This window comes from Acomys minous, assembly GCF_964271855.1.
Source record: "Acomys minous genome assembly, chromosome: 15".
In the NCBI taxonomy this organism is placed as follows: domain Eukaryota; kingdom Metazoa; phylum Chordata; class Mammalia; order Rodentia; family Muridae; genus Acomys; species Acomys minous.
In genome coordinates, this window is record NC_140497.1 from 85,876,842 (window position 1) to 85,892,185 (window position 15,344).

Consider the following 15,344-nt stretch of genomic DNA (forward strand, 5'->3'; position numbering starts at 1 on the left):
TGTAAGCCTGAAAGACGAACGCACACCAGACTCAGGAGTGCTCTCATTCCCAAACTGGAGGAGCTGCTGTTGCATTCACTCCTCGTTCTACTTGACAGCTACAGAAGATGCTGGAAGTAAAGCAAGACACCATGGTTCCTGGCAGCTTACATGTCAGTACTGTGGAAGCTAAGGTTACTAAGAGTGATGACCGTCACACTGAGGCGGAAAGGGGAGCACAGACCCACACATATAAAAAGTCAAACAAGGAAATAGTATTCAGTGGCCAGGAATGTGGCTGAAAGTAAGTACACTCACTCAGTGCATGTAAGGAGGACGAAAAGGGAGGGTAGAGGAGGAGGAGGAAGAGGGAGGAAGGGAGGAAGGAAAGAAGGAAGGAAGGAAGGAAGGAAGGAAGGAAGGAAGGAAGGAAGTGTTCCAAACAAAGGATGAACTGTGACCTCTGGAGCTAAGATTAAATGTCACTCAGTTAAGGTTATAAAGGAGTATGTGGCTGAAGCTGATGGATAAGAAGATGATATAAGTATAAAAATGTAAAAATGTGTGAAAGAAAGAAACTAATGAAATTATTATTATCAGATAGTAAGATTTAGGTTTGAATAGGACAAAAAACAAAAATGGGTAGAGTTACACAGGGCCAAACAAAGGTAGACACTGATTCAAGGGCAGCGGTCTAGGCAAAGCTCTGTTGTCGGTGTGAGCTAGTTTAAAGCAGGAGGCCCACAGCCCTGGCTCAAGCAACAGTGCAAATGGCAACCGCCTTTACTCATCTGGGGAATAAGGAGGAGGCCAAAGTTCAGGTGGAAAAAGAAGGCCTGGTTTTGATATGGTCAGGGTGCCCAAGGCAAGGTTACCCGTCCAGTGATGGCACAGAAGCAAGGGGGCTGGGCTGATGGAGAGACAGGGGCGGGGGTGGGGGGATGAGGGTAATGGGGGGGGGGAGGCAGGGAAGGGTACCAATGCAAAGGGAATGGAAGCCAAGAAGTAAAGAAGATTGTTTAAGGAGAGCCTGATAGATGAACTCAAGGACAGCTATTCTAAAAAGGCAGTAGAGAAGGAAGGGCACTAGACAAAGAAGAGAAGTCAAAAAGCATACTCCCAGAATAGCCAAGGTGACCATGCTTATAGTAACGCTTACTGTGTAGTTGGTGTGAAAGGAACCCTGTCCTAGCTACCCCAAAGGCAGCTTATAAAAGAAAGCACTTAATTTGGGAGCGCATGGTTCCAGAGGAGTCCATGACCATCACAGTGGAGAGCATGGCTGTAGGCAGGCAGGCATGGCACTGGAGCAGTCGCTGAGAGACACTGGGAATGGCGGTGGGCTTTTGAAACCTCAAAGTCTGCCCCACCAGTGACACACCTTCTCCACCAAGGCCACACACAAGTCTTAACCCTTCCCAAACTCTTCTACCTACTGGGGACCAAGCATTCAAATACATGAGCCTACATGAGTGGGAGTGTCCACATTCAAACCAACACACACACACACACACACACACACACACACACACACACACACACACAGCTCTTTCATTTCATAATTAAAACATTGTATGAACAATTGGGACAACACCATCTCCATTTCACAAGTGAAAGATCTGAGGCATAGGTTTAATTAATTAACTAAGTAGGAAGCGGGGGGGGGGGGGGGGGGGGGGGGGGAAGGACATCGCTTCTAAGAGGGAACGGCCAGTGTACCAAACAACCTAACTCAGGAAGATAAGGTCAAACAGAACCCACTGGGCTCAAAAGGAACACCATTAGTGGTTTCCATCACAGTAACTCACTCCAAGGAAGTAATTAGCAACAAGTAAGAGGACCCCTCAGTCCCCATCTGAATCAGTAACATGGCCCTAAATCTGCGCCTACTTCTGTTCTTAGTCCCCACAATCTACTCCCCAGACAGCAGCCAGACTGTGGATTTAAAATGAAGCACCAGGCTCCTTGCTACCTACCTAAAATTCCCTAAACACTTCCATGCTCAGCATATTTAAACTCATAGTGCTCAGAACGTCCAGCAAGTGGCCGGGACGGTCCCTGGGAGGCACACATGTTTGCTTCAAGGGCTGAGCTCCATCCTTAAGACCCACAATGGTGGAAGGAAAAGAACCAACTAGCAAAAGGCATTGTCCTCTGACACACACCTGCTGTTGGCACATGTGTGTGTGCATGTGTGTGTGTGTGTATGTGTGTGTGTGTGTGTGAGCATGTGAGCACACATGCACGCGCACAGTAAGTAAATGAAGACGATTAAAAAAAAAATGTGGAGTCCCATAGGATCTTGCCCTGCTTTCAATCCTGAACTGCTCTCTCTTGCTCCTAACACAAAGCGCCCTTGCTTTTTCTACAACAGCACGCGACAGTTTCAAACTGAGAAGACCCGAGAATGAGGCCCGTCTGCCTCTAGTTCGTGCTATATCCCAGCATTAGCCGCATCACTTAGTGCCTCGAATGTAAGAAGAACCAGTTCCTAGTTTTAGACGGAGAGCAGAAAAGAGAATGTGTAAACTAGTTCGGAGACTAGAGGGAGAACAACTAGAGGGAGAGCAGTCAGAGAGGAGAGGCAGGGGGTCGGAGAGGAGAGGCAGGGGGTCGGAGAGGAGAGGCAGGGGGTCAGAGAGGAGAGGCAGGGGGTCAGAGAGGAGAGGCAGGGTAGAGGAGGGAAGATGGGGAAAGATAACACTCTAGAGTCCTTTGAAAAGCCATAGGGAAACCTACTGTTGCAGAAGCTTCCTGAAATATATGCATATATATTTTTTGTTTGTTTGCTTGTTTTAAGTTCAAATTGCATTAGCCTGTCCCTTCCAAACTCCACAGGCTATCCAATAAAAAGGCCAGTGATGGGCAGGAGTTTGTTAGTCAGTGGGATCCCATAGTCACACACACACACACATACACACACACACACACACACACACACACACACACACACGCACCGTCATTGCGACTGCTGTTGGTATGCTCCAGAGATAAGACCCTATTGCTAAAGACATCGTGTACTTGAGTCATAGCACATGGAAGAGCCAAACTGGTGCTCCATGGAAGCTTTATCTCTACAGATGCTGGAAATGCCATCCACGCTAAGCAACTTAGGGGGTAAAGCAATCCACAGTCTTCCTTAGCTGTGGACCCTGCAATCTACAGTAGCAAGTATCCTAGAAGGGAGATGCCAATAAGCGCAAAAGTGGCACCGACCTGCTTGGGTTTAAGGCCCACTCTACAAAACAGAACTCTGTTAAGAGCCTGTGACTGGGTAGATGAAAGGCCCTAGGGGAGAACCAACTCCTGTTATTATGCTAAGTGAGCACACTATTAAACAGCCTCCTAGGTGTTCATCTCCTTATCTGAAGATATTCCTGCATCTCTCAACCCGCACCCATGGCTTCCTCTTGTAACAGATGATGGTTACGGCAGGGAGGCACAACTAGTCAATGTGCTCACCCTAAATTAAGCATCTCTATGGCAGACCCTCCTCCCAAGGCTCCATGGACACCACGGAAGAGGAAGCAAAGACTGCACAAGTCAGAAATTAGGGAGGGCTGCTGTGAAATGGTGCTGCTCAGACAGGGCACGTACATTCACAGCAGTTATGATGCCCATGTGTCCAAGGCCTGCACAAGACCAAGCCAGACAAAAATCCCAGCACAAACAGGAGAAGGGGCCACAGAGCCCACACCTGGCTGATGACTTCTGGTAGAGACGGAGTCCTGGGAGGCTGCCCATGCTCCAGCAGATGGTTCTACACCCGTGCACATATCCACAGCACCAAGTGGACTCAGCAGGGTTAAAATCAGAGCACATAAAACTGGGAAGACTGAGCTGGAGAGATGGCTCAGAGGTTAAGAGCACTGTCTGCTCTTCCAGAGGTCCTGAGTTCAATTCCCAGCAACCACATGGTGGCTCACAACCATCTATACTGCCCTCTTTTGGATGCAAGTGTACATGCAGATAGAGCACTCACATAAAAATAAATAAATAAATATTAAAACAAAAAAAAGCTGGGACGAGAAAGGGGTCAGAGGATGGAGGAGGAAATGTGATGTATATAAAATTCTCAAACAATAATAGAAAAAAAAATAATTACTATCCCCTCAACAACAGACAAAGTTAAATTGTGGGGGATGCTGGGATAAATGGGCTTTCTTTTTTTTAAAGATTTATTTATTTATTATTATGTATACAGAGCACTGCCTGCATGTACACCTGCAGGCCAGAGGAGGCCATCAGATCACATTATAGATGGTTGTGAGCCACCATGTGGTTGCTGGGAATTGAACTCATGACCTCTGGAAAGAGCAGTCAGTGCTCTTAACTGCTGAGCCATCTCTCCAGCCCTGTGGGCTTTCCACTTTATGGGGGAAACCTAGAGCCTATTTAAGTGGGAGATATTAGCGAAATGTCCCAGAGCATGGGAAAACTTGAGGCTACTTTTTAAAATCACAAGAAAAAAAAAAGCCTTATTTTCTTATTTCCAATTTTATCTTTAAAATTTACTTTATAAAATATTAAATATTTTTAGTGCCTTCACTCCCTATGCTAATATTTGAATTTTCTGTAATTTGAGGGTAGTATAACACCAGTTGTTTCCAGCCTCTATCCACAACTCTATTTTTACCCTTTGGTCATTTCCTGCTAAAAGAAAGCAAGCTCTTATTAACAGTTGTACGTGTCTGATAGATGAAGCAAGTATCACTCAACAGACACGTTATCTGACAAATTCTAGAATGCTAACTGACTCACATAAGATCATAAAAAATTCCTTTGAGAGAGAGAGAGAGAGAGAGAGAGAGAGAGAGAGAGAGAGAGAGAATATGAATGTGTGTCTGGGGCTAGCAAGATGGTGGATCAGGTAGAGATGCCTGCCACCATGTCTGACAAGCAGCGTTTGGTCCCTGAACTACATGGAAGGAAAGAATTCACTCTCCCAAGTTGCCTTCTGGCCTTTACACATACACCATGGTGTGTGTGTGTGTGTGTGTGTGTGTGTGTGTGTGTGTGTGTGTACACAGAGGCACACACACAAACACAAAAAAACATACCAGCACCGCACACATAAGTGTAAAACAAAATAAGAAACGCTGGTTTTCTTTTCTTTTTTTTTTTTAATGTGTGATATGCGCCAATACAGAAACACTGTGTTTCAAGGGAAAAAGCAAGACACACACTATACCCAGCAGATGACAGCATCTCTCTATAAATAACATAGCAGAGCATGTGGAACTCAACAGTGTGACTAAAGCTACCTCTACAGTCAAGGGATAAAGACAGACGAGTCTACACTCACAAGGCAGTGGGGATCATTCCCAGCAGAGGACGATGTGACTGGCCTCATCTCACAGACAGCTTGAGCACTGTCTTCTGAAGCTGATGGGGGCATTCGGGTTTGTAAAATAAGATCCTATGCAACGTATATAGGCTCCTTACTTAGGCACTCTTCCTGTCTGTGTGAAAATAATTTGGAATAGAGAAGAAGAAAGCTTACTAACGGACTGTAGTGCTCATGTGTCCTGCCAGCAAAGCGTCTTTCCCTTAACCAGTTTTAAGAGTGCAGTCTGCTTTCAGCATGGCTAGAGACAGATTCTGCTGCTTGTCCACAGCTTTGAGAGAAGGCTGCCCCTCTCCGGGACATACTCTCACGCATAAATAAGCACCCGATAGCTGCTACACGTTAAAAACAGGCATCGTTTCTAATGCTTCATGCTGTTGCCCCAGATGGGGCACAGGACACTTCTGGTATGCTGTAATCTATCTTTAAATGAACACTAAATCTTTAAAGGGGTTATGTAACTTTAGCTATAGATCGAATTACTGGCACACCAGGATACAACGTTTAAACTTAAGATCTTAGAGAGTATTTGCAGATAGTTCAACAAAAAGAGTGAGACTTAAAGCATAACAAGAAAAAAATCATTCCATGCAATTTATTATCCATGGCATTTCCACTAAAAGTTGCGGGGCGGGGCTCCCCGGAGACTTTCAGACAACCCACAGACTACAGATGCTTAAAAGCAACATCAGGGGATGGCAGTTAGAGCCACTCACTCTGCAGCTATGGAAACAGAGGCATAAGAAAGCTAAATGGCTTGAGTAAAAGCAAGCCAGGAGAGCACAGTCTCCTGACACCCACTGTTCCTCTCAGGCCACTGTGTGACTCTCTAGCAGCACTGCTGGGTGATTATGCAAATGAGCCTGCATTGTTTCAGAGTGATCTTCTTATGGGTGAACATCCTCGGTGTTCAGCCTAGTCTCCTTCTCGCCCACTGAGGCAGTCTGACACATTCACACCATGAAGTGAGCAGCAGGGGCGGGAGGGATGGATGGCTCGGAGATTAAGGGCACTGGCTGCTCTTCCAGAGGACGCAAGTTCAATTCCCAGCACCCACTTGGCAGCTCACAATCTATAACTCCAATTCCAGGGGTCCCACTGCCTTTTTCTGGTTTCCATGGGCACCGTATATCCATGGTACAGACATATATGTAGGTAAAATACCCGTACACATAAAAATATAATAAAATTAACATTTTTAAGCCTAATATGATTTTTGAAAAAATCAGAAAGCAAAGGTGACAGTGAGCTTTCAAATTTCAACTTTTCCTTTCAATTCTTGTGAAACTGTAAGTGCAAGAGTTCTCCTGGCCTCTCGCTACTGCTTTATCTAATGTGGACTAGGTCCTGAGAGACATGGCCCCGCTTTTCCTTATTAACACACTACAGATTTTTTTTTTAAAGATAAGCCTCTATCCATCACAGACATTACAATTCTCTCCAAAGCCAACCAAACCCAGATTCCGTAGCCACCACACACTGTAAAAGCAAAAGACTAACCATAAAAATATATGATGGGTTTATACAAGGACCGTCTTACATCCCATGCAGCACAGGCTTATTATTCTCAGGAACAACTTAAATTTAACATATGCACTAAAGTACTTGCCTTACTCATTAAATAAAGCAACCGGCCCAAGAAACTGTAAGGGCTCATTGTAAAAGCAACTTTTATTCTCCTGGCTCAGTTGTTGGCTGGGAGGTTCACTGCCTCCTTTTGCTAACCTAGTCCTAGACCTGGAAGCTTCTAGCCTCCATACAATCTAACCTAGGCCTAAAATGCTTTCAGTCTCTGAGACTTACTGCTTAATAAGCTCACCCTTACTTGTTCTTTCTGAGCTCTGGGCTGCAGGTTCGACTCAGCTGTTCTGGCTCAAACTCCTCTCCCAGCTGACTTATTCAATCTGGCTTCTCTCTCGGCCTGGGATTGCTCTGCTTTGCCTCAAACTGACTCAGCAATCTGCTCTAATCTCGTGGCTCCTTCTCATCTTCTAGCTCATTCCATCTCCACCTGAGTTCTCTCTCTCTGCAACCCATCTCTCTATTCCTGTCCTGGTAAAAACTCTCTCTGTAAACTGCCTCTTAAGTAGCTTCCCTTTCCTCTCTCTTCTTGTGAGAGTTGGGTGTATCCTATTCTGTCAAATCTTCTCTGATTCGTCACCTTTTCTGCCACCCAATTAGACATCACTTTCAAACATGGGTGCTTCCTTCTACAAACTAACTTTACCTTTTTGGGGGATTAAAGTTCTGTGCCACCGTGCCTGGACCTAAGCATTTCTTTACCTGATACTTGCTCTGTACCAGGCTGGCCTTGAACTTAGATCTGTTTGGCTCTGTCTCCTGGATTAAAGGCGTGTTTGTGTTCCAGCCAGATCACACAGACCTAGAAGATCTTGGATGTGATCTCTTGCCAGAGCAGCCATGTTCTGAATTAGCATTCCTCTGCAGTTTATTATATCATGTATAGCAATGGCAGATAGTTATGATCAAAACAGAGTGCTATAAACATGTGCAAATTTCACCTTAAAAAATCACATTATAGACCTAAGAATGATGCCTGAAAATGCAAGTTTTTGAAGTTATACTGTTTCTGCTTCCTCATCTTTGAGACTATTTAACCCAGCCTCAGCCAGTACAACTCCTGGCCAAAATGAAAACAAACAAACAAACAACCGGCCCGCCGCCACAAAAAAAAAAAAAACTTTAAAACTTAGAAAATAAAAAGAGATGGTAGCTACTGTGAAAGGACTTTTGAGTAATTTCTTCTTTGTTGTTGTTGTTCAAAACTGTCATGATGATTCAGATTTTCAACAAAAAGCTAACTTGAGACAACGGCGCAAGGGATGCTGGATCCGGACCAGCCCTGAGAATACCCACCCAGGCAGAGACCAAGTGCGGCCCACAAGGTTCGTATGCCATAACTGCCACACGTGCGCTCTGCAAACAAATGGGTGTGCTTTTACATCCAAAGACGAATTTCGAACTTTTACAGCCGCTCTCTGCTGCCATGCGTCTTCTCAGGCAACAGCCCCTAAAAGTGCAGTGTTCTCCTCATCCCCTTTCATTTACAGAAGAGGAAACCATTCCTAATGCTACATTCTGAACATAAACCTGTCGCTCTGCCCACATGTGAAGGCCAGGGCACCGTCGTTGGGAGCCTAGAATCGGGGTACACTGTTAGTCTGGAGGCCAGGCCCTGAGAACACAGTTTCCAGGCCACCGTTCTCTCTCTAGTTCACCTTAGTCAGCGAGAGGTGTCATTGATCCGTACAAGCCACGTAAATAAAGCCCCATGTGGAAGGTATGCCCTCAACTTCCCTTCAGCCATGAGACATTGTCCCCAAGTTGGATACTCTGAATTGACACGCCAGATAGAATGCTTTTCCACGGTACGGTGGCCAGGGTGGCTAGCTCAAGGGTACAGGAGCCATGCAGGTGACAACGGAAAACACAAACAAGGCATTCAGGGTATTTTTGTGTGTGTGTGGGGGGGTGTGGGTTTTGTGGAGTGAGTGAGTATGTATATGTGCACGTGTGTGAGTGTGCTTGAGTGTGTGTGTGTGCACACTCGTATGAGTGGAGGAGCTATGGTACGATGTGGAAGGTTTGATAGCCAGTTTCATCATATATTTTAGACTAAGAAAATATCAAAAATTATTTAAAGTGCCCCTAAAACACAGAGCCAGGCAGAGAACCGAGAGTCCTCCGTTGCTATCTCCGCCATCTCCCTGTTCTTGAGGACAGTAACAGGAGGACTGAGGACCGGCATGAGGCAGAGCGTGTGTCCTGGACTAACTCAGCAACTCAAAGTCTGAATTATTGAGGAGGGTGGGGCAGTAGCAAGCCCCACCGTGCAGCGCCTTCCGCTCCGTGCTTCCTGAGTGTTATATGTGGACCTAGAAAGGCAGGCTTCCTTCAGCCAACGCTCACAGGCAGGAGGCCGGGTGCCCGACTTCCGTCTTTAGGATGTTTTCCCTTTGCCCTTCCTCTCCCGAGAGCCAGTCACTCTCTTCTCAGCCTTCCTCACTCATACATGTTTTATCTCTAGATCTGCGCTCTCTCTCTCTCTCTCTCTCTCTCTCTCTCTCTCTCTCTCTCTCTCTCTCTCTCTCTCTCTCTCTCTCTCTCTCTCCACGTTCCAGCCACAAGTGATTCCACTACACATTTCCACGGCAATGTCCTATGGGCACCAAAAACACAAAAGATCTGAAACTAGTACTTATTTTGTCCCATCTAAACCTGTTCTGAGTTCACAGTCTCTGTCACCCGGGCTTAACATTTTACCAATACCCCCTAATCCTTGTCTGTCTGTCTGTCTGTCTGTCTGTCTGTCTGTCTGTCTCTCTCTCTCTCTCTCTCTCTCTCTCTCTCTCTCTCTCTTGATCCAGGTGATGATTTCAGGGCCACGCACCTCGGTGATGCTTCCAGTCCCACACCCCTCACCCCATCCCCCACCCCACCTACCCCTCCCACCTAGCTTGGCTGGTCTTCATTTCTTGAAAAATCTCTCACACTGTTTCCTACTCACCCCCAATGGCTTCTTAGCCAACTTCACTCATCCTGCGAGCCGTTCCACAGTTCAGCCCTGACTGCAATGCTTCAGGGAGCAAGAAACTCCACTTTCATAGCTTATTCGGCCAGTCCAAATCTTCGGGCCTGGCATTAAGAGTCTCGAATGTTCTGAACACAACCAAATTTCCTACCTCTCTGTTTTTACCAGCTTCCTTTGTATATCTGCTGTGTGTCTTCTGCATTACCTCTGGCTGATAGAATAAGGTGTGCTCAAGCAGAGACGACCCCCTCCCACGTGAGTTGGCTGTTTTCTTCCCGCCCGAGCCACTTCAGTTGATAGGAAAACATGCAATCGTCACACAGGAAATTGGAGTGTTCCTGGAAAAGCTTATACAGTCTATCAAACAAATAATAACAACAACAACAAACTAAGAAAAGGCAGTGCACCTGTGCCCCACTGTCCCGGAGGAGGTAGCGGTGGGTGTAAGGGTTTCAGAATGCTAAAAGTCTGTGTTGACACAGCTGAGGCCATGCTTGCTAGATTGCCAAGAGCTGTCTTAGAATTATAAGTGACCCACCAGCTTGCCACATAGTGAATACTTAATGGTGTTGGGTGGCACCGGCTTTTCTAGAAGCTAAAGGAAGTTACAGATTCTATTAGATACAGAAGGCTTCACAAACTAGGATCCCACAAGAGGCCGTAAAAGCTTCAACCACTATGGAAAGAAAAGGTCGAGGCAGAGAGCCAAACCTCACGAACTCATGCTCCCTAAATTATTTCTAGTTTGAATGTCTCCATCGTTTACACACTCTTAATGAGTTTACATAAAGAGCTACTTGAACTCCACATTTTAGTTAGTGGATTCCTGAAAATAGGCAGTTGATGGCCTGCAGGGACGCGTTGATGATGATCATACTGGATTCTCACAGTCCTGAGTGGGACAGGCACTCGGCTGACTCCCAGAGGTTCCCTCCTTAACAACCCTGCAGAGGAAGGAGCTATGTAGGGTGCAGTGCCCACAGAGGATGTCACCCACCTCTACACGCTGCCATCAAGAAGAAAGTGGGCAGTGTAAAGACTAACTATCCCCAAAACATAACACGCACGCATAAAGGCCAACTCAAACTCTCTACGTGACCGTACTAAAAGATACGAAAAGATACTTCTGGGGAAATCTAGGCCAACCATGTGACCCAAAGTGTGTGTATCACGTTCTTCCTCTGAGGGACTAGCACATTTAATCAGCTTTGTGCACGTAGGCAAGGGACACGGAGCGCTAACAAGAGCTGCTGAGCAGGAGTCCTGTAACTTTAAACAACAAAGAACTGACAGAAGAACAAAAACAACAGCAGCCAGAGAGCAGTGAGACAAGTGAAGGCAAAGAGCAGAGCCAGGGATGGGCCAGGCTTTGGTTAAATACTTCCTAACCCTGGGCCCGTGGAAGGTCTGTCTGCCCTTGGCTCCAGTGGTCTTCCAGTGCGTTCTTCCCTCCCGCCCCCCCCCCCCAGCCCCGCTCCTCCCTTCCTTTGGACTAAAACTAGTTCAGGTTTATTTCTGTTACTTGAAACAAGGAGTAATCAAAATCTTCCACAAAGTCAACTGACTCATCGTTGTTCTACTTTTTTCTACATTCTCTTAAAGGCTTCGAAAAAAAGAAAAAAGAAAAAAAAAAAAAGTCAGAATGTTAGGCAACAGAGTACACTAACAGGGACCAAGGACCATAGTGAACGTATCCGAAGGAGAATGAATTATGCCCAAGAAAGAGAAAATAAAGGGCATTCAAAGTAAAGTCCTGAGATCCATGTACAGCCGTAAGAAATTCCAATGAAAAGCCAATTAAATGGCTGTCTGTGCTCCTGTCCAAAGGCAAGTTACCTGTAAAGACAGCAGGCTGGCTGACAGAGCTGTGTCTCCTAAGAGGCAGGGTTATAAAGCAACGCTTCAGTCTAGGGGATTTTCACTTGGAAGGTTCCCCAGGCAACCAACCACAGGCTTTCCAAGGGCAGGAAGTGCTGAGTGTTCTCTGATGGTATCTTCCCAGACCCAAATACCAAAATCAAGTTTTCAGAGGCTTCTGTTTACAAGGAGCAGGAGGCCACTGGCCAGCCACTGAAGCAGCACTCTCTGCTTTTAAGGGGAAGAAGGCACACAACTGAATTTTTAAACCATGTTAAGTACCTTCTAGCAAGACAAGCCTGAGTCAGATGGCTCCCTGGAGCTGAAGCTCCGCCCACCAGCCCGACTACCTGTAGACCAGTTTAACACGTGGAGCCAGTCAGAGATTGACACTCAGGTGTCTCAAGGAATGAAGTGGGTGGCTCAGCAGGGCTGCACAAACAAAACAGGGCCCTGCAGGTGGAAGGAAGGCACTGATGGAGTAAGTAGCAAAACTTTGGGACCAAATTCATCAACCAAATCACCAACAAATATACATAATAAAACGTGTGTGTGTGTGTGTGTGTGTCTGTGTGTATACAAATCAAAGGGCTCCAGCTAGATTATGATGGAGCTCAAAAGCATTATGTATTAACATGGTTTTCTGATGGTTTAAAAAAAAAATCTATGTTTGTGGGGGCTGGAGAGATGGCTCAGCATTTTAGAGCACTGTCTGCTCTTCCAGAGGTCCTGAGTTCAATTCCCAGCAACCACATGGTGGCTCCCAACCATCTATAATGTGATCCTGATGCCCTCTTCTGGCGTGCAGGTGTACATGCAGGCAGGGCACTGTATACATAATAAATAAATAAATCTTTTTTTTTTTTATATCTTTGTTTGCTTATTAAATGAAAAATAGATCAGAAAAACTGATGAATCCTAACTTGGGATAGTTTTTAAGACTTTTTTTTTTTTTTTGACAGTCTAACTACGTACCCATATCTGCCCTGGAACTTGCTACCTAAAGCACGCTGACCTCAAACTCACAAAAATCTGCTGGCCTCCACCTCTGTGGGCGGGAATGAAAGGATGTCCCACCATGCCTGGCGTTAGACATTCTTATTACTGTAGTGAAAGAGCCAGGACATTTTAGCTGAAGTATTGGAAAAAGTACGTTTAAAAGTTGGAAACAGTGCTTTGATTCAAAATCTAAATGACACTGTGAGCTGCAACCTTGGCAGGCAGGCAGTTCAGGCACTGTGACAAAATCTAAATGGCAAAGAGCTACTGAGTTTCATATTTAAAAAAAAAAAATTCCAGACATCCACATAGGGAACTACTAAAAACATCAGAAATTCGACTGATACATCAGGTAGGAACAAATTTTCAGAACTATGTTTAAACAGTCCAAATATGAACTTGATGTTTCAAACTACTGGCAAGAGGCCATGGTACACTTGATTTTGGTCTTTAAAGGCTGCTTGACCACAGGCATTGAATAAGTCCACATATCACACACACACACACACATACACACACACACACAAATACTCATTCATTTAGTCCCGTCAGCACAATCTGTTCCTTATCGTCCAGCCCAGCAGGGTCAGAAATCCACTGATAAAATGTTTAGTCAGACTCTGTTGACTCCCAAGAAGAACTGTCACAAAGCAGCTCCAGGGCTGTGAGTCTGTTCAAAGGCAGGTCCTTTCTGAAGAGTAAGATTCAGGAGCAAGCATAAAACTGCCGACGCGGCTAATGTCAGTATTTATAAACCGCACCTTCTGCACCTTTAACTACCTGGCCATTGGTTCTCAGAAACCAACTCTATAAACCCGAGGATCTTTCATGGGTAAAATTTTATACATAAAATTACCTTTAAAACTCTACTTTGTCTCTTACGCTCCACAGGGGGTGCAATCAACTGCCAACTAACGTGTGTGTGTGTGTGTGTGTGTGTGTGTGTGTGTGTGTGTGTGTGTGTGTCCTGGTTAGCCAAACCTCATTTGGCCAGCTCAATCTAAGGGTGGCAACACAGCGACCACTTAAGACCTCCCACGTAACCCCAGTTTCCGATAACTATGTTTTGCCTCTCCAAACAAAATAAAGAACCAAGCCTTAAATAGTTTACTCCGTCCAAATTCAAGAGCCCCTGAAGCTGAATATTTCCTTTAAATTCTCCCCTTGTAACATCAATTAATTGGTTTTTTGATACTCGATGCAAAGAAAGAAAACTCTCCCAAATACTGCCCATGTGATACAAAGAAAATTCTTTTAAACCCTTATTGTCCCCACTTCAGGATTACCTTACTTATCGCATAACCTACAAAGGCAGGAAGAGCACTTTTTATTCAGATAGTTTGACTTGAAATAGCCCAGTGGAAAAGTTTTGTTTTGTTTTAACGCTTGTTTCCACTTGAAAACAAAACAGAGCCATTACCTGCTATACTGGGGCTCTGTTGGATCTGGGCCTATGAGACGCCAGCCCAACCCCGGGTGCGCCCCTCTCCCGGCGACACTTCAGAGTGGCCTACCTGGCGACGTCTTCTACGTTCCCACGCCCCGGCCCGTTATCCCCCGCGCCCTGGCTGCTGTGAAGCCAGAGCAGAACGCGCCCTCGGTGCCGCCGGCCGCGCCCCCCGGCCACCCCGCCGAGCCCCGACCCACCCCCCACCCCCGCCCCCGGGGCCCGCGCGGGGTCAGCGGCTCCCGCGGCTCAGGTTCGCGGCAGGGACCGGTATGATGTCAGTGCGGCGGCCGGCGGGGCGCGGGGCTCGCCCGCCTGACCTCGTTACGCGCTGTCCCTCGGCGGCGGGGCGCGTCCCTGGGGCCTGCTCTGGCTCTGCGGCTGGGGGATGACGCTCAAGGCTGAGAGGCGGCGCTGGAGCTCTCGGGACGGGGTTCTAGCCTAACTTGGAGGGGTTGGGGGGCTGGATGGGGCGAGGCGGGGTTGGCGGACTCACCGGGCAGCGCGGTGGCCACGGCCGTAGCCAGGCAGAGGCCAAGGCAGAGCGCGAGAGGGCGCGGGAGGGTCCGCCTCGCACTCCGGGGAGGAAGAGCAGCCGCCGCTGTCCGACTCCCTCCTCCCTCCCGGCTCCGGGCGACAGACGGGGCGGCGGGAGGCATGACGGGAAATTCCTGGGCACGGGCGGCCGAGTCCAAATATGAGCATAGGAGACGAGCGAGGGAGGACCGCGAGCGCGCTGGCCGCGGACGGGGCCCGCTGCCCGGACCGCGGCGGCCGCCAACTCCCGCCTCCTGCGCCGCCTCCACCGCCTGGAGCGCTAGCCCTGCGGGGACAACCCTTCCGCGCGTGGGCGCATCGGGCAGAGCCCCATCGCAGCCTCCAACTGAGACCCCTGAGGGGGTCAGGACTCCAGAGAGCCGAGGATCTGTAAGATGACAAGTCAGGGTGGCGAGGGGATTAAAAGTTCTGGCCTGTACCAAAAACTGAGAGGTGCCAGTTAAGGTGTGAGATGGCCGCTCCTTATGCCTACTGAACACCCACCCATAATACAGAGAAACACCGCTTGTGTCCCAGTGGGTAGCAGGTGAGGGGGCCCCCACCACCCTCACTGTGTGCGACCAGGTGAGGGCCCCCTCCACTCTGTGTGTGTGTGTGTGTGTTTT

The 15,344-nt window shown here is 47.3% G+C and overlaps 1 protein-coding gene across 4 annotated transcripts in view; it reads right to left on the reverse strand.

Moving 5' to 3' along the window:
* The window catches only part of MSRB3 (methionine sulfoxide reductase B3), a 120,567-nt gene extending 105,503 nt beyond the window's left edge, over positions 1-15,064 (reverse strand). Inside the window, exon 1 of one of the 4 annotated variants that reach the window (XM_084759874.1) lies at positions 14,678-15,050. In XM_084759874.1, coding sequence (XP_084616000.1) covers positions 14,678-14,840 — 163 coding nt within the window. In that variant the 5' untranslated portion in view covers positions 14,841-15,050. Of the gene's footprint in view, positions 1-14,248; positions 14,277-14,677 lie in introns of those variants that run through there. The other 3 variants (XM_084759872.1, XM_084759875.1, XM_084759873.1) reach the window with 3 other exon arrangements.
* Positions 15,065-15,344: the final 280 nt, after the last annotated feature.